General features: G+C 41.1%; 1 protein-coding gene across 1 annotated transcript in view; it reads left to right on the forward strand.

Moving 5' to 3' along the window:
• The window catches only part of LOC117757596 (kinesin-like protein KIF21A), a 32,742-nt gene extending 18,226 nt beyond the window's left edge, over positions 1–14,516 (forward strand). Inside the window, exons 10-37 of the mRNA XM_034578865.1 lie at positions 335–398; positions 568–771; positions 1,146–1,193; positions 2,498–2,558; positions 2,649–2,760; positions 2,864–3,052; positions 3,164–3,363; positions 3,464–3,571; positions 3,852–3,920; positions 4,025–4,170; positions 4,273–4,417; positions 4,557–4,751; positions 5,370–5,471; positions 6,020–6,185; positions 6,455–6,475; positions 8,161–8,218; positions 9,347–9,401; positions 9,571–9,779; positions 9,931–10,098; positions 11,110–11,142; positions 11,264–11,400; positions 11,546–11,630; positions 11,747–11,836; positions 11,931–12,089; positions 12,186–12,303; positions 13,132–13,302; positions 13,446–13,642; positions 13,825–14,516. Coding sequence (XP_034434756.1) covers positions 335–398; positions 568–771; positions 1,146–1,193; positions 2,498–2,558; positions 2,649–2,760; positions 2,864–3,052; positions 3,164–3,363; positions 3,464–3,571; positions 3,852–3,920; positions 4,025–4,170; positions 4,273–4,417; positions 4,557–4,751; positions 5,370–5,471; positions 6,020–6,185; positions 6,455–6,475; positions 8,161–8,218; positions 9,347–9,401; positions 9,571–9,779; positions 9,931–10,098; positions 11,110–11,142; positions 11,264–11,400; positions 11,546–11,630; positions 11,747–11,836; positions 11,931–12,089; positions 12,186–12,303; positions 13,132–13,302; positions 13,446–13,642; positions 13,825–13,882 — 3,368 coding nt within the window. The 3' untranslated portion in view covers positions 13,883–14,516. The remainder of the gene's footprint in view (positions 1–334; positions 399–567; positions 772–1,145; positions 1,194–2,497; positions 2,559–2,648; positions 2,761–2,863; positions 3,053–3,163; positions 3,364–3,463; positions 3,572–3,851; positions 3,921–4,024; positions 4,171–4,272; positions 4,418–4,556; positions 4,752–5,369; positions 5,472–6,019; positions 6,186–6,454; positions 6,476–8,160; positions 8,219–9,346; positions 9,402–9,570; positions 9,780–9,930; positions 10,099–11,109; positions 11,143–11,263; positions 11,401–11,545; positions 11,631–11,746; positions 11,837–11,930; positions 12,090–12,185; positions 12,304–13,131; positions 13,303–13,445; positions 13,643–13,824) is intronic.
• The last annotated feature ends 2,894 nt before the right edge of the window (positions 14,517–17,410 follow it).

Here is a 17,410-nt window from a genome sequence, read left to right on the forward strand (position 1 = left end):
TGGTCTTGTCGTACTCGTGTGTGTGTGTGTGTGTGTGTGTGTGTGTGTGTGTGTGTGTGTGTGTGTGTGTGTGTGTGTGTGTGTGTGTGTGTGTGTGTGTGTGTGTGTGTGTGTGTGTGTGTGTGTGTGTGTGTGTGTGTGTGTGTGTGTGTGTGTGTGTGTGTGATGTACTGAAAGAATAAAAAAACACTTTTTTGTAGCTACTGTTCATTCTACAAATCAAGTCTATACAGTCCATAATAAATATGGCAAATTGTGACTTGTGAACATGGGCTATACAAAAAGTGTTCTATTGATTGATTGAATAAAGCTAAAGTGATGCTTCTGTTCGTAGGTGAAGGTAATGAAGAAATCGGAAACATGATTCAGAATTACATCAAAGAAATCGAGGATCTCAGGTATGTGTCTTGACATTGTTTTATTTTAGTATTTTATCTTTTATTTTAAGCATCATTAAAAACAAGTGCCAACACTACTTACTGATTTCTTCATATTAACGTCTACAGGCGTAGTTGCTGTTTGATAGCACTGGAATAGCTTGTTGATAATAATTTTGGCCTCCCTCAGAGCTAAACTTCTTGAAAGCGAGGCCGTGAACGAGAACCTCAGGAAGAACCTGTCCCGAGCCTCCACTCGCTCCTCGCTGTACGGAGGCCCCGGCTCCTTCTCCTCGGCCATGCTCGCCCCTGAGAACGAGGCCAGCGACGTCATCACGATGGCCAAGAAGGACTTGGAGAAACTCAAGAAGAAGGAGAGGAAGAAGAAGAAGAGGTATTGTGTAGTTTGATATGAAATTCAGTGCAGTGGTCGTATTAACGCTGCCAAAGACAATCACACTTGCATTAAGGCTTATAACATTATATGGAGGGGAATCAGAATCAGAATCATTGAAACTAAAATGCCAGGGTCTTGATGTTTGTCTGTTTTCGGGCTAAGTCTGTGAAATCTGTCTTTGTCATCTACATCTCCACACACAGACGTCGTCATTTGAACGCACTGTATTTCTCTTGCGCTCTATCTCACTCACTGCCTCTCTCCCATCTTGCAATATTCCCTCACTTGCTCCGTTATCTTCCACGACCCGTCTTCCCCACCTCTACCTCCTCCTCTCCTCCACACCTCACCCTCCTCATCCCTCTCTGAAGGCTGAGGCGACACGAAGAGCATCACCGCCAAGATGTTGAACAGGCCAGGTTTGCCACGTCCTCATCCAGGATTGGGTCAAATACACATAATCTGAAATCCATTCAACCACCAGCTGGTTTGGACCAGCGGTGCACTTCATGTCCTTGAAATGCACCAAGCGTTGAAAGGATTTCAGTTGATTCTTCCCCAATGAACTAATCTCTAACTTCTTCTGCACCTACAGCTGGTTTTCACTCCTGGGGGGGACGCAGATCTCTAACCCAAGCTCTACCTTTTTCCTTTTATAACCCCCTGTTTTTATCACACACTGCGAGATACTGATCAGATATTATCAGTTACAAGGGAAGCTGGAAGCCAGGCAGATTTGGGGGTGCTGAGATATATACTGTATAATGTCTATTCCTATTGATTTGAATGACCAACAACAAATTATACCAGTTTTAGAAAAGCAAACAATCAGCAGACCTGACTATTTGAGACATATTCAACGCACTATTACCAAACACAATAGGCTCCACTGAAAATAAATTGAATGTTCTAATATTAAATCAAAAATTATGAAAAATACAAAATTATAAAATATTATATAAAAATGGGTTGATCCATGCTTAAAAAAGGATCATGCTTTTTTTTTTTTAAGCTCCTACACTAGACATTTTTATCATTAAAATGTTTTTTTGTTTTCTTTTTATATTTCTATTTTATTGTTTCTTACTGTTCTTATTGTTGTTTAAAAATATATATATATTTAGTCCTATTACATTACTGAGTGCAATCTGTTTTTTCTATGACTGTCACTTTGTAACACCTCTTTTTTTTAAACAGCCCTATAGAAAAAACGTTATATTATTATTATAACGTTAGACCGGTTACTATTCTCAAACTCTCAAAATGTAGAACTATAGAAAATGTAATGAAAGCTTCTTACAGTGAATTTTAGAAAAGTTTGCCTTGCAGCCCCCTCAGCCCCCTCACTTCCAGCGTCCTTGTCAGTAAATTTAAAATTGAGTGGATTCGGGGAAAGCACTGACTTGTTTTTAAGTCGTATCTGATGTATTTCTTCAGCAGATCTTAGCAGTGTGTGGTAGAACTTCCTACAGTGAAATTAGTTTGTAATTACTGTGAATCATCATCATTTAATCCTGTTATTCTTCCCTGTGTATCATGAATCTTCCTCCCCATGCAATCACAGTGAAATCATTCATTAATCGTCATTGATTCCACATCTGCTCCTGATCCAGTGAAGTGTGTCATCATTTGCATGTGACCTTTACCCATTGTTATATTTAAAAATGCTGTTAATCTAAGTCAGACCTACAGCATTAATGCTTTAATTTTTTTCCTCCTTCAGCGTCATCAAAGAAGAAGGCCCCGACAATGACCAGGAGCGAGGAAATGAGGAGGCAGAGGTGGTAGGTTGCGAAATAAAGATTTTAGTTTATAACACATTACTCTGTGTTTATTTTGTTGTCCTCATCCTGTGTGTACCGTTGCGTCACAAGGAGGGCAGCGATCACGAAGAAGGCGAGGAGGCCGACGGAGAGGAGGAGGACTTTGAGATGGTGGGAGAGGAGACGTCCGATGAGTCTGACTCTGAGGAGCTGGAGGAGAAAGGTAAACATATGGTCATGATGTACGGCCTCTTTTCTTTATAGGATTCTTTATAGGAACGGGACGGAAAAGGCATCAAGCTCTAAGGGTGTGTGTTTGTGTGCAGAAAACGTCCAGGCCGACCTGGCCAACATCACCTGCGAAATCGCCATCAAGCAAAAGCTGATCGACGAGCTGGAGAACAGCCAGCGGCGTCTGCACACGCTCAAGCAGCAATACGAGCAGAAGCTGACGATGCTGCATAACAAGATCAGAGACACGCAGCTGGAGCGGGACAAGGTGCTGCACAACATGGGTAAGACACACGTTCACTTAGATACTTGACTTTAGCTGTAGTTGGCACCTAAATACACAATCAATTCAATCAATAAAAGTCACTTCATCTTTTCCCTTTGTTCCTCTGCAGGTTCGGTGGAGTCGGGTACCGAGGAGAAGGCCAAGAAAATCAAAACCGAGTACGAGAAGAAGCTGAGCTCCATGAACAAAGAGCTGCAGAAGCTCCAGTCGGCTCAGAAGGAGCACGCTCGGCTGCTGAAGAACCAGTCGCAGTATGAGAAGCAGCTCAGGAAACTCCAGCAGGACGTGACCGAGATGAAGAAGACCAAGGTATGTTTTTATATTTAACAGCCTCTTTCTTTCTTTTTGACTGTCTTGTTTCAGAGCTGATTATATCTCCTGCCATGTTGTGTGTGTGTGTGTCCACCAGGTGGTGCTGATGCGTCAGATGAAGGAGCAGCAGGAGAGGAACAGGGCCTCAGAGTGCAGGAGGAACAGGGAGATCGCCTCTCTGAAGAAAGACCAGCGCAGAGCAGAGGTACGAGGGATGGAAACACTCTCTCAGACCTTTTTTATTTCTTATTGTATCATTACTTAATTTTTTATCATTTATATAACTGATAAGCAGAAGTTTATTCAAACTAAATCCACCTCATCTCCAACTTTCTAGGCTGAAAAAACACATTCAAATATGATTGTGTCGGGAAAAATATTTTGGAAAGTAGAAAAGTTATTTTGTTGATGTTGATGATCAAAGGCTCAAAATCACAAATGACCATGAATCAAGTTTTGTCTTCATATCAAATTTTCCCACACAGCTCCAACTGAGGCAGCTGGAGGCGCAGAAGAGACAACAGGAGTTGATTTTACGCAGGAAGAACGAGGAGGTAAGACACTCAGGAATGGTTTGGAAATGAATCTGTTGATAATATATTTATTTTGTTTAGACTCTCATGTGCAGAATTAGTGACTGTTTATTGATCTCTGTCAGGTGACAGCTCTCAGGCGGCAGGTGAGGCCCGTGTCTGGAAAGGTAAACAGGAAGGTGAACTTACCTGAGCCTCCGCAGGAGCCGTCATATCGAGCCACACCGGGGAGGCTGCAGACCTCTGGAGCGTCACAATCCAATGGAGCCAGGTACAACATCAGATGTGATCTGTGGACAGTATGTGTGAAGTGGTGTGTTTAAAACAGTCGAGTGTGTATTTTAATATAAAACTGCAATGTTTTCTTCTTAAGGAGTTCCCCAGTGCGGATGGGAAGCATCTACGTTAACAGGACAGCAAGGACCAAATGGCAGTCACTGGAGAGACGTGTCAGTGACATCATCATGCAGAGGATGACCATCTCTAACATGGAGATAGATATGAACCGCCTGCTAAAGGTAACGCTGAGTTGTTATTGGACATGAACGAAGAAAACAAGCCTATAAAGGAAGAATTTACTTGTTTCCTGTCCTGGAAAATAAACCAATGCTGTTTTGTTCCCCCTCTTCCTCTCCGTTAACTCCCCCACCATCGCAGAAACGCGAGGAGCTGACCAGACGGAGGGAGCGAGTGTCCAGAAAGAGAGAGAAGATGGCGGTGGACGGTGCAGACGCTGACCGCTCCCTAGCCTCCCTGAACGAGGAGCTGGAGTCTCTGAGCGCCAACATCGACTACATCAACGACAGCATCGCCGACTGCCAGGCCAACATCATGCAGATGGAGGAGGCCAAGGTGAGAGAACATCAGGAGAAATGTCCGATTCATCCTTGGCACTCATGATACTTTATAACTAAAATGCCATCAACTCTGTGCAATATAAAAGTATTAAAGTATTTTAATAATAATATATATATAAAAAGGAACTTTCTAAATGTTGGTATGACTGAAAATATGGTTCAGAGTTGGTAGTATTCATACAGTACAATATCTGCTGGTAGCCTTATATTTAACTTGGAAATATAACAGTAGTCTCAAATTATTTTGTCGAACTCTTGGCAAGTAAGCAAAGTAGTGCATTTTTCCAAAATCTCAAACTATTCCTATAAATAAGAAGATAAGATAATCTTTATGAGTCCCACTATAGGGACATTTGCTGTGTTACAGTTGCAAATGGGAGAGTATGAAATAAGAAACATCAATAAAAAAGTAATATATAGCAAACATGCAATATAAACACAAGGAGATATAAATAATAGAAATAGTATATTCAATGTAAACAGAATGCAGCATTGCTCATTGTGGAAACTGTTTTTCTATAATATTGCACCTGTTGCACAACAGCTAAACACATTGTCCAGGGACTCTACAGTGACATTTGAATGATTAAGTTATTATGACTCTGGGCTGCAGGAGGAAGGAGACACTGTGGACGTCACGGCTGTGATCAGCTCCTGTAACTTATCCGAGGCTCGCTTCCTGCTGGACCATTTCATGACAATGGCCATCAATAAGGTACCTACCCCTCTCACTGACTTACTGTTATCATGTGTCTTTGTGTTCACGTGCTGACGAGAGGTAAAGTCTCTGTTACTCTCATTTAAACAACTTTGTTTTTACCTTTTATGAGTCATTGTGAGTTTTGCACCCGCTCCCCCAGCATTGTAATCTAACATGATGTACTGCTTTTTTTATTATTTATGATACAGGCATATTTAAAATAACTGTACCACATTGTATTTTAAAGCTAATGTTATTATCAGGTTGTCGTGGCAACGTGTTTATCTGTCGTTCTCCTCATAGCAACTTCTCCAGGCTTGAGTTCAATGAGACCTTAAATCGAACGACTTGTTTGAATTAGGTTTCAATTAGATTAGATAAAATTAGATTTGATGATACCCAATTGCTCCGGTGGGGAAATGTGGTTCAATGGCCCGGATCGACGGAAGCAGTGGAAGTAATTAAAACAACATGGTGAACGTGGAGCCTTCATTATGTTTCTAAGATATACAAGCACTGAAAAATAACTTTGCCCCGTCCGCTGTGTGTTTGTGCATCGTCAGGGTCTGCAGGCAGCGCAGAAGGATTCCCAGCTGAAGGTCATGGAGGGTAGGCTGAAGCAGACGGAGATCAACAGCGCCACCCAGAACCAGCTGCTGTTCCACATGCTGAAAGAGAAAGCTGAGATCAACCCGGAGCTGGACGCCCTGCTGGGCAGCGCTCTGCAAGGTGGGAAAAGCTGATCACATCTAAACTAGACTGCATGACGAGCACAACCGCCTTTCCGTGCCTCTTTCCTTTCAGCATGTGGCTACAATTTATTTTACAGGCTCCAGTTTCCTTTCTGAGATTTCGTACTTTCTCACTGATACAATTTTCGGTGAATGAACACATTGAGCCTGTCAAATATAGAATATGGCCGCCTTTTCTCATTTTTTGGGGTTGGATTTTGATTTGGTTTCTGCTTGTTTCTTCTGTTGTGTTTGGTGTGAACTCAGAGTTGGGTTACCTGTCGCCAGGTGAGTACGAGATGCACAGAGACGTAACCGTGTCTCTCAGAGAGAGCGTGGCACATGCACACCGCAACATTTCCCCTCTGGATTTGCTCCCGCAAGAGGAGAGAAGAGAGCTAGAGTAACTGAGCCAGTTGGTCAAATGGAAATATTTTGATCGAGGACGCTGGAAGTGGGGCTGCAGGGCAACAAAAAACGTATGGGTTAATTGTGGGTTTGGCATGTCTCAAAAACAAATCTGAATTCTTTAATAGTCCTAAAGCAGAGTTTCCTCCCTGCTGTTGTGTGAAATGTTCTAAAAGTCATCTAAACTCTTTGGCCATTCAAATTGATATAAAAATCATGAATTTTGTTGCAACGCTGCTTTTAATGTTATTTTATTGACTTTCTCTCAGCACCCACCAACTCTGACTGACTTCCAGCGTCCCTGAGTGCACCGTAGATTATTTAGGTGTTTTTTGTCGGATAGGCCCAAGAGCTACTTGTTCTGCAACCAAATTGATGTATTTACACATTATATTAACTGTACTCAACCATTTTCATCTTGCTTTCAAAAAAAGCACCAGACAAAATCTATTTGTACAATATGTCACTTGATTACAAAGTTTTTGGGAAAATAAGAAAATTTGACGTTTGATTATTCTAAAATTGAGCAACTTTGATTAAAAAGCCAAATATCAATTGTGTTTCTTCAGTATATGAAGGAATCTTGCGGTGTGCATCATCCAACTTCTTTTTTTAAACTAACCAAGCAGAAGTAACGCTGTAATGCAGTGACGTGCATGGCGTGTTGTGTTAAGTCCCCTCCCTCCGTGACCCCATCTGCTAGTCAGTCCCATTTAATCAAGCTGTTGTTACTAAAACTGAACAGCAGTAAAAACCCACACTGCAGCAGAAGTGAACATTGAAGTTGTGTGTACATGACAGTTTGTGTGTCTACGTTCATGTGTTTGTAGCCATCTGTCTCTTCTCTGCTTTCTCAATTATCCCTTTATGCAGATCAAAGACGCTGTGTCTCAGATCGTGTACTTCCACATTTTGAGTGCAACAGTGCGTTCACACAGACAAATATGGCGACGTTCAAAATACCCCAATAGTGCACTCACAACGGTCAAATAAAAGTTGTGTGTAAAACCATACCTCACCCTCGATGGTCGCCATCTTGCAGAGGGACCACCAAAAAGGCCTGGATGTTTTATATAACCTTTGGTCTTCAGTACAGATGGCGATATCAACTGGCAACCCACTTGGCGAAGCCTCAAGTTTAGCATTTTGTTCAGCGCCATCTTGGTTTTTTGTAACCGCAATACTCCAGCACTGTAGCTGCACTGTGGTATTACTGTACACTAATGACTCCTGACTGCCCCCATGTATCTAAACTAAACCCAGTGACCTTGTTATACACTGCTGAACTGTGATACCAATATTGCTATTTGCTGCAATATGTGGTCTTATAAATGGACACACCCTTTGCTCATTTGAAAATGTAGCCAAATCCTTGAAGTGTGTGTGTGTGTGTGTGTGTGTGTGTGTGTGTGTGTGTGTGTGTGTGTGTGTGTGTGTGTGTGTGTGTGTGTGTGTGTGTGTGTGTGTGTGTGTGTGTGTGTGTGTGTGTGTGTGTGTGTGTGTGTGTGTGTGTGTGTGTGTGTGTGTGTGTGTGTGTGTGTGTGTGTGTGTTTCCCGAAGTGCAGAAAATGGAGATGACAGCAGTAGTGATGAGTCTACACCCAGCCCAGCCACAGAGGGCAGGTAAATACCATTTTTCTTTCTGCTTGACATAAAAACACTTTTAAAATGCAGGGGTATTTTTCATGTTGTAGCAGGAAAACCTTGGGTGAAATTAATAAAACTAGTTCAGGCGTGTTGTTACACATGCCTGCTCAGTCAGCTGGGACACTTTATCATTGCTTTCTCTGCTATGCTAAGTCAGAATGTGTCCTGTGAAAAAGCCACATTATATTAAAAGAGTATTGTTAGGTTTTAAATGTGCTTTCATGTACTGTATTTCTGTGGATTCGTAATGGTTTAATACAGGAAAAAAGTTTTTTCTCACAGTGAAAAACATCATGGTGAAAAAGATGTATTGGAGCAAAACTCAAGGACAGTAAATGTTTAATATCATTCACAGAGGATCTAAATTACATAACAACATCAAGAAAAGACCCGACCTTATTACAGCTGATCAAACCACTGGAATTAATTCATAATTGTATCTTTATTTATATAGCAGTCTCTCAAAGATACATTATTCAAAATGTCATAAAAGAATAAATGTGTGAGAGAAATTTAAGCATGGCCGTCCATTACAATAATAGAAAATAGAATTAGGTAAAATCAGGGAATGCGGTGCAATTAAATTATGTTTAAATATTTCATTTAAAAGAAGCTACTGATCAGCCTGTCGTATTTCCACAGGTGTCCCAGAGCCCCTGAGCTCTTATTTCAAAAGCTCCGTCGCCCTTAGTCTGTAGCCGAGAATCTGGAACGGTGATGATCTCAAAGTGCGAGTAGGGTTATATGAGGATAAAAGATCTGCAATATACTGAGGAGTCAGACCATTATGTGTAAGTAATTTAAAGGGCCTTAAAATCAAGTAGGGGTGCTAAGGAGGCTACAGTGGCTGTAACTGCAAGATAAAAACCTTTTGGAAACAAATTAAAAAAAAACAGTTCTGAGAGCAGCATAGTAGTAGTTCTAACACCCACCGATTACTATTTTCAGTAATATTAGATTTCATTTTAGAACCGACAGTCTATTTTCTGTGTAGCCTATCTGATGCACAAAAGTAAAATTTGACAACATGTTGTAAAAATGGGTTTTGTTATTAATTCTGTAAGAGTTAGCATAACTGTATAAAATGTCCTGACTATGTTGCAGTTCACTTGCATCGGATCTGTTGAAGTTATGTGGTGAATCCAGACCGAGGAATAAGGTACTGTACGGCGTGTTTCTCCAGGTTTGAGATTACAGATGAATGTCTTTTCGGTAAAACAGTTTACTCCCTGTTTGCCACTCCACAGTGTTTATTTTTAGGATTTGGAATAATTACTAACTGGTCCATAAACTTGTGAGTCAGCTCAAACGTCCCCTGCTCCCCTCAGGCTCGCAGGCGGACCACTACGCAGATGGAGCTGCTCTACGCCAGCAGTGGGGATCTGTCCCATGAATCTCCCACCGGAGACTTCTCGGCCCCCTTGCTGCCCCTTACAGAAAGTCTGGAAGGGCCGGTGGACATTCAGGGTCGTGCGGGCGGTCAAACCCCTGACCGCGAGCAAACCCCATCTGCACCGTCTGCCAGGCCAGCTGGCATGTAAGTGTTAAAGGCAGGATTTCTCCACATTTAACAAATACTATATCTCAGGAGCTCTACTCTGAAATGTGGTGTGTCTACTTTATTATTTAGTCAGCAATTCTACCCTGCCAAAGTACCCTTGAGCAAATTCCTTTGTCCGTTACTATAGATCTGGGTCCAGGTCACCAACAGGGACCGAGAGGAGGCAACTGGAGCGCTCGCCCCTCAACCGAAGGAAGATGCCAGACAAAGGATTGACAGCAACACACATCCCAGCACCTGCACACACACATCCTGTCAGCACGGCAGAAACCAAACCCAAAGGTTTGGTTTCACTGTAAGTCATTTTAAATGACCAGTAATCAACACAACAGCTTTTTGTTTTATAGTCATGCATGAGGCGTGACACTGCGTTGGTCACTGCATATGTTTGGACTAAAACACCTTGACAACTACTACATGAATCGCTTTAAAATAAGGCGCACATATTCATTATACTCACAGAGTGAATTTCTAATAACTTTCTCTCTAGCGCGACCTTTAGGTTGACATTTGGGCTTTTATTTGAATTATTAGTCAATAATGTTGATTTACACTTCTCGTTCCTTGGCAGATTAAAAAAATAGAGAATGTGAGTCAGACACCAGTACACTCATTACATTCAAGTCTAAATTAGTGGTGTAGTGGTCAAGTGGTCACAGCTCTGGTTTGCCATGGACATTTTTTGAGATGAGTCTTCGAAGTGGGATATGTAGTAGATCATTACAATATTTACTTCCATTCAGTGTGTCCAAATGCTTTGCACCTAAATAGCACCATACTGTCCCGTTTAGTAGCGGCACTAGTATTATTGCCATTGTCCGTTTTTATTGGAATTATTTATAGGTGGAGGAGCATGTTCCTGCAAACCGTATACATGAAACAAGCATATTTAAAATGCATGAAGTAGGGTGAGGGTTAAATTCAATAAACTGTTTTTACAGTAAAATGAAGGAATGATGGTGGCTTTTTATCAAAACATTTTATCAGGTTGTTGAAAAGTAAATTTCCCTCTCATGATAAACTCTACTACTGATGCAGAGTTTCACCCCAGTTAAGATTTTTGAAAATTCCATCCGCTTTACATTTGGATTACTTTCAAAACTAATAAGTTTCCCATCAGTTTCTGCTGTGCGTTTATATAATGCATTATCCCTGACAAAAAACTGCATCTTAGCATTGTCATTGTGAGAGTTACATTAGCAACATTAACAGAGTACAGCCTCACCGAGTTGCTAACATGACATTAGACTTTTCTTTTGTATTGTCTCCTAACAATCTCTGATTTTAACTTTAACTTTTTTTGCAGGTTGGACGAGTCGCCTATATTTGAAGGCCATAGGTATTAGCTCATCTTTTTATTTGATTTCATTCTATGTTAACTTTAAATACAAAGTTAAATGCACTGTTTTATATACAATAATTGAATAGGTTCAGTTTCGATTGTATCATGTGTATTGTAGGGGTGTGATCAACCCCATGACGGCCTCTATGACCAGCCGGGGGGCCAAACTTGAGTGTGTGTTCGTAGCTGAGGGCCACACCAAGCCTGTCCTCTGTGTGGATGCTACTGATGATCTGCTCTTCACGGGATCCAAGGGTAAAAACCATGATTGTTTCCAACCCAGGAAACATTATTACCTTCTTTAAAAATGCTACCTTTAAATGTTTTCTCAAACTGATCCACCCAGTCTAACGTGTGTGTTTGTGTTTGTGTGTGTGTGTGTGTGTGTGTGTGTTTTCAGATCGCACGTGTAAAGTCTGGAACTTGGTGACGGGTCAGGAGATCATGTCTCTTGCAGATCATCCCAGCAGTGTTGTCTCAGTCAGGTACGAGTACACAGCAAGCTAAACAGCAGTAACCGTAGTATTTACTGTAACTAAATGCACTCAAATGTACTTTTGATTAATTATTTATTTATCCTTGTTTTGTCGTTATATTTCAGGTACTCATCTAGTCTCGTCTTCACTGTTTCCACTGCTTACATCAAAGTCTGGGACATTCGGGATTCTGCCAAGTGTATTCGCACGCTTACGTAAGAGCACCACCCCGACTTTTAACATCCACGCAGCTCAAACCTTGTGTCAGTGTGGTGCCTCTAATGCTGATCTGTTGTGTGTGTGTGTCAGGTCCTCAGGCCAGGTGGGTTCAGGCGACACCTGTTCCTCAGCCAGGAGTTTAACCATCCCACCAGGAGAGAGCCAGATCAACCAGATCGCTCTCAACCCGTCCGGCTCCTTCCTTTACGCTGCTGCAGGCAACTCTGTACGCATGTGGGACCTCCGCAAGTACGTTTAAACACAGATTAGATTAGTTTTAGCTGTGCAAACCATTTCTGAGAGGCAGACAGAATTAATCTCATGTTCCCCCCTCTCTTTCTTCAGGTTTGTGTCCACAGGGAAGCTGACGGGACATTTGGGACCTGTCATGTGTCTGACTGTTGATAAGTTGGGTAACGGACAGGATGTTGTGCTCACTGGATCCAAAGACCATCATGTTAAAGTAAGAGACACACACAGCAGCAATCACATATACTGACATTAGTGTTTTATTTTTCCTTTATTTAAAGTATTTTAACCTTTTCAATTATTTACTGGTTTAAATCTCTCAAGAACAAGGGTGCTGGAATCTCAGCTCAAACATTTTTGGGCAAACACAAAGATCTCTCGTGCAGCTTCATTCCAAACCAGTCCTTAAAAAGTCATATAAGATTATCAGTGACTCCATACTTCGTCTATGACTTTTTGCTATAAGAAGTTTGCTATTACTAATAGCAAGAAGTTTTCCAGATTCCATCAGACTGGTTAACAGTAGTAGTGCAAGGGATGGCCAGTTAACATTGATGAATGCATTTGCACTTTAACCTTATACATCCTTTAGTAGGCATTTTATAATGTGACATATTTTTATTTCAGTGTATTTTCTCAACTTTAAACTGATTTTTAGATTTGAAGATTAGTCTTGTCTATTATGTGTGTGGATGAATTGACTCTCCCCTTATGTCTGCTCCTCTGAAATTAATACCCACTCTTATTTACGCAGTAAAAATATACTATAGCAGCTAATTCACAGAAGGCAAGTGGGCGTGTTGATAATGTTTCTAACATGCAACGCAAGCATAAGTGGAAGAATACAAATATCTCAGTATGAAGAAGAGGAGCTGTAGACGAAGATGTGATAAGAGCCTACGCCGATGTCAATGTGCTCTAAGCAAAAACACTGTGATTTCCGCAGCGAAATGTTTACGTTATGTAAATCCTCTGGACATTTTCTGGAGTTCATGTCTGAAAACAGCTTATGCATAGAGGGCACATGTGCTTCTTCCTCCAGATGTTTGAGGTGGCAGAAGGGGCTCAGGGCAGCATCAGCTCCTGCCACACGTTTGAGCCCACTCATCAGGATGGCGTGGAGTCCTTAGCCGTGCACAGAGACGTCTTCTACAGCGGCTCCAGGGACTATTACATCAAAAAGTGGGACTTAGCAAGTAAACAGCTGCTACAGGTAAACTGATATAACCCTCGGGGATCCGCTCTCCATCAAGCTTGACGTCCCCAGATTTAAAACCTTTTATATATTCAGATTTCTAAAGAAATAAAAAGCCAAATGTCCTCTGAATAACTGTGCTCTGCTGTTTCCTCCAGCAGTCGGCTAGCGCTCAGGCAGACTGGGTTAGCGCTCTGGGCGTGGTGCCGGGCTCCCCGGTGCTGCTCAGCGGATGCAGGGGAGGGCTCCTGCGCCTCTGGCACGCCAATACACTAGCACCCCTGGGCGAGGTCAGGGGACACGACAGTCCCATTAATGGCCTGGCCACCAACAGCAGCCAACTGTTTACTGCCTCCGAGTGAGTCACAAAACATGCTCATATGAATTTTTATGCTTCTTTCTTTTTTTATGACTCTCAGGTCTGTCATGGTGCTGGGCTGTGGCTCGAGCAAAACACACTCAATCTTGTAAAAGAAATACAATTTTGAAGCCAGCAAGGATTTTTATGACTTGGTGTTTGTTGTTTTGTTTTTGTTACAGTGACCGCACAGTGAAAATTTGGGAAGCTAAAGGATCTCTGGAGGAAGGAGTCCACTGACATCTGCTTCCTGATAATCAAGACGTGGCCCTGCATGCGGGTAATGTCCGCTAGCCTCCCACCAATCAAAATCAAGCCTGCAAACTGTGGATTGGAATCCCAAAGTGGGTCAAGGAAGTGATTATTTCAGGTCAAGATGGAGCTCCGAGGATCACAGAGCAGCTGCAGTGAGCTGCACCTTTCATAACTGTGACAATTTATGGATTTTATGGATCCGTCCTAATTGATCCAGGAGTCTGTCCTCTGCTTTCAACATTCCTCTCCTCAGTTCAGCGCAACACATCATGGATACCGTCTATTCTGACACAGAATTTTCTGTACAGCTGCTGTTTCCTTGCACCAATTGTTGCACATAAAAAACTGTGACTGCTGGAAAAAGCTTTTGAATCTTCTGTTCACCAGCAGTGTGAGTCTGTCCTGTGTTTCAGATGTCTATTTGTGTGTGTATTCGCTGTAACCAAGGACAAAATAACTACTGAAACTACATTTGTACGTGTTCTTTAGCTGTTACTGCCGAATAATGAACCCTTAGTGGGACAAAAATGGCCTCTACAAAAATGGTAATTTCCACATTTTCCACATCAAAGTTCTGTTTTTGATCATGGTTAACTCAGTAGACACGTCTATAGACACAAACATTCTGATATTAGCTTCTTTTCCACTGTTCAAATGGATACAATCGGCATTCACTTCCAGGTCAAATGACTTTGGTGCATTCGTGACATCGAACATACCCGGCATAACCTGCATACCCCCACTAGTTTTGGTGTAAAAGTGGAGTGAGACACTAAGCAGCATTTCTTGATTACCTTTATCCAAATAAGGTCATACTCAGAATAAGCATAACCAGATTAGGACGAGTATTCTGACTGGTCGCATTATAAAGACATTTATACGTCTTTATCGCTGGAAAACATCCTATTGGATTTTTCACATTTAATCATTTGTGACACCCTCATATAGTAGTTACAAGCTGCTTGACGAAGCATGTCCTGGGCTAAAATTTGTGAACTTTTATAAAGAGGAAAAGTTGAAGCTTTATAGTATATGGTATATTGCATAGTGCATTACACTTCTTTAGGCAGGGGTTTTAAAATAATGGCAGGAATGTCAGATGCAAGATGTAGTGGACATAATGTAAACATGAGTCATACTCAGACTCTGCTCTGTAACAAGAGCAATTATATGAATGGAATATTCAATTAGTAATTATGTAAACGTCATAATCAGAAAAATGTCTAATTCAGAATAAGGTCAATAATCAGCTTATTAGTGTCAATGTAAACGTAGTCACCGTGTTACCCTGCTGACTGACATCATGTCGCTATAAAAATGTGTATTACGGTCAAGCAATATTCCTACATACTTCAAAGCAGTGACTACAGAAAAGACTGGAAGATCTGTCTGAGCTTTTCTAAGAAAAACCTCTTCCCAGCTTTTTATCTGCAAATTGTCTTATCGTTAAAACGCAGATAGTTGCTGTTCCATCCAGATTAAAATGTGTTTCCCCAGCTTTTGTACCTCAGAGCAAGGTAAACACAGTTTTCCTCTTTGTCAGCAGTGTGTTATCATCAGTCGGCTGGGTTTCAGCTCTCAGTATTCTCTGGTTGATGCACACACAGTTTTTGTACCTTTTTTTTATGTGTTTAAATAGGGTTTACTTTCCCCGTGCTCTCCCGTCTACTCACTCCTCTCTGGCATCTCGGAGCTGCGTCATGAGCCCACATTCTCTCACCTCCTGGGTTTTGATTCTTCAAATATGAAGATTACCTGCTGAATTTTTAAGTTCTCAAAACTGAAGTACAGCCATGGCAGCAAGTGCTTTTAGGAAGATGTTTGCTGGATTCATATATCGCGTAGTTTGACAAGCAGCTGTTAAAAATCTGAATAATGTGAATGTAAATCATTCATGTTGTTTTAACCAAGCACCTTGTAACTCCTAAATGTCATGGTGTGTGTGTGTGTGTGTGTGTGTGTGTGTGTGTGTGTGTGTGTGTGTGTGTGTGTGTGTGTGTGTGTGTGTGTGTGTGTGTGTGTGTGTGTGTGTGTGTGTGTGTGTGTGTGTGTGTGTGTGTGTGTGTGTGTGTGTGTCTTGATCCAAATGATGTGATAAGTCCGTGTACAGCGGCTGCTCACCTCTGCTGTCCTTGTGTCTGTAACAGCTGAGCAGCTCAAAACATCCGTCTTTCAACTTGAGTGTAAAAAAAAAAAAAGAAACCCTACTATTTATTTATTTTTTGTCATTGATTATTGTTTTTTGATTCTTGCTGTTGTGTCTTCCTCATCATTCAGAGATCTCATTCCCATCCAATGCCTCTGGTATCAAAGCATCGTAGACATCACAGAAATTATGGGATGGGCTTCTCCATAATCAGAAGTGAATTATCCAGTGCCTGTCGTAAATCCTAAATTGGAGGACTGTAGAAATGTGCGCCTCATTATCCCTCATTAAAATGTTCAGGTGACCAGTTTATCATGAGCTGTTGATCATTTCTTTGGAATGTATTTCTGGTCTGTTTTGGATATTGGAGGTAGACACTGTTAGCAATGCTTAGGTCAATGGGTCTAAAATATTTGCACTGAAAAAATCGTTGAAAACTGTAAAGAAACTCCCCATCTGACTCGTAACGTAGTTTACATAAGAGTGAAATAAACTAAAGTAAGTCCCATTGGCTTGCACTTTGCTACAGTAATTACCCCAGTGAGAACCAATGGGTTGCAAGTATTCTTAATTCATGATGAATATTAATGATCCTTCGAATTGCAGTTATGTCTTATTTTGAAATTTGTAAATCTTCGCTTGTGTGTAAATACAATTGTGTTTTTTTTTTTCTGCTGATTCTGTTTCAATCTAATCTGTTTTTTTGAAATATCAGCTGCAGTGTGAAAATAGATTTTAAAATAAACCGGTTTTACAAGCGTTAAGTCTTCTCTTCGTTTTCTTCATGTATTAATGGCTTATGACCACATGGTGGTAGTAATGTATAATAACACGTGATGTGCTACTGGATAAATCATCATCTTGTATGTTGAGATTCTGGCAAAGTTTATAGTCGTTTCAATTGTGTTTCCTATGGCGTTTTTTTTAGGTCGACATCTGCTTTAAGGGCAAGTGTCACAAAATTCAACTTTTGATTGATTCCCTTAAACTTGGTTAATTCAATTCCAGGCAGTATCCACAACCCACCCCATAAATGACAAAACATCTAATGAAGCAGCTTGATCATATGGAGATGGTAGAAACCCTTATGAATATTATAACTATGCAATAATATTCTTAAGTGCTTTGTGATAAAAAAAAAAAACTATAAAAGTAATCGTTGCTCTACAATTATTAAAGCAATTCTGTACTGTCTGTAAAAGGGGGAATAAGGACCCTTACTTAAGACCACAATCCATCACCACAATTTACATAAGCTATTGATCCCATCTGCCCTCACTAAAATCATCATTTATCTGCAAACATACTTTATTCCACAGCTCAATGTACCTGTAGGCAGGAATATTTGTGTCCTTTGATTAACTCCG

This window comes from Hippoglossus hippoglossus, chromosome 23 (genome assembly GCF_009819705.1).
Source record: "Hippoglossus hippoglossus isolate fHipHip1 chromosome 23, fHipHip1.pri, whole genome shotgun sequence".
Taxonomy (NCBI): domain Eukaryota; kingdom Metazoa; phylum Chordata; class Actinopteri; order Pleuronectiformes; family Pleuronectidae; genus Hippoglossus; species Hippoglossus hippoglossus.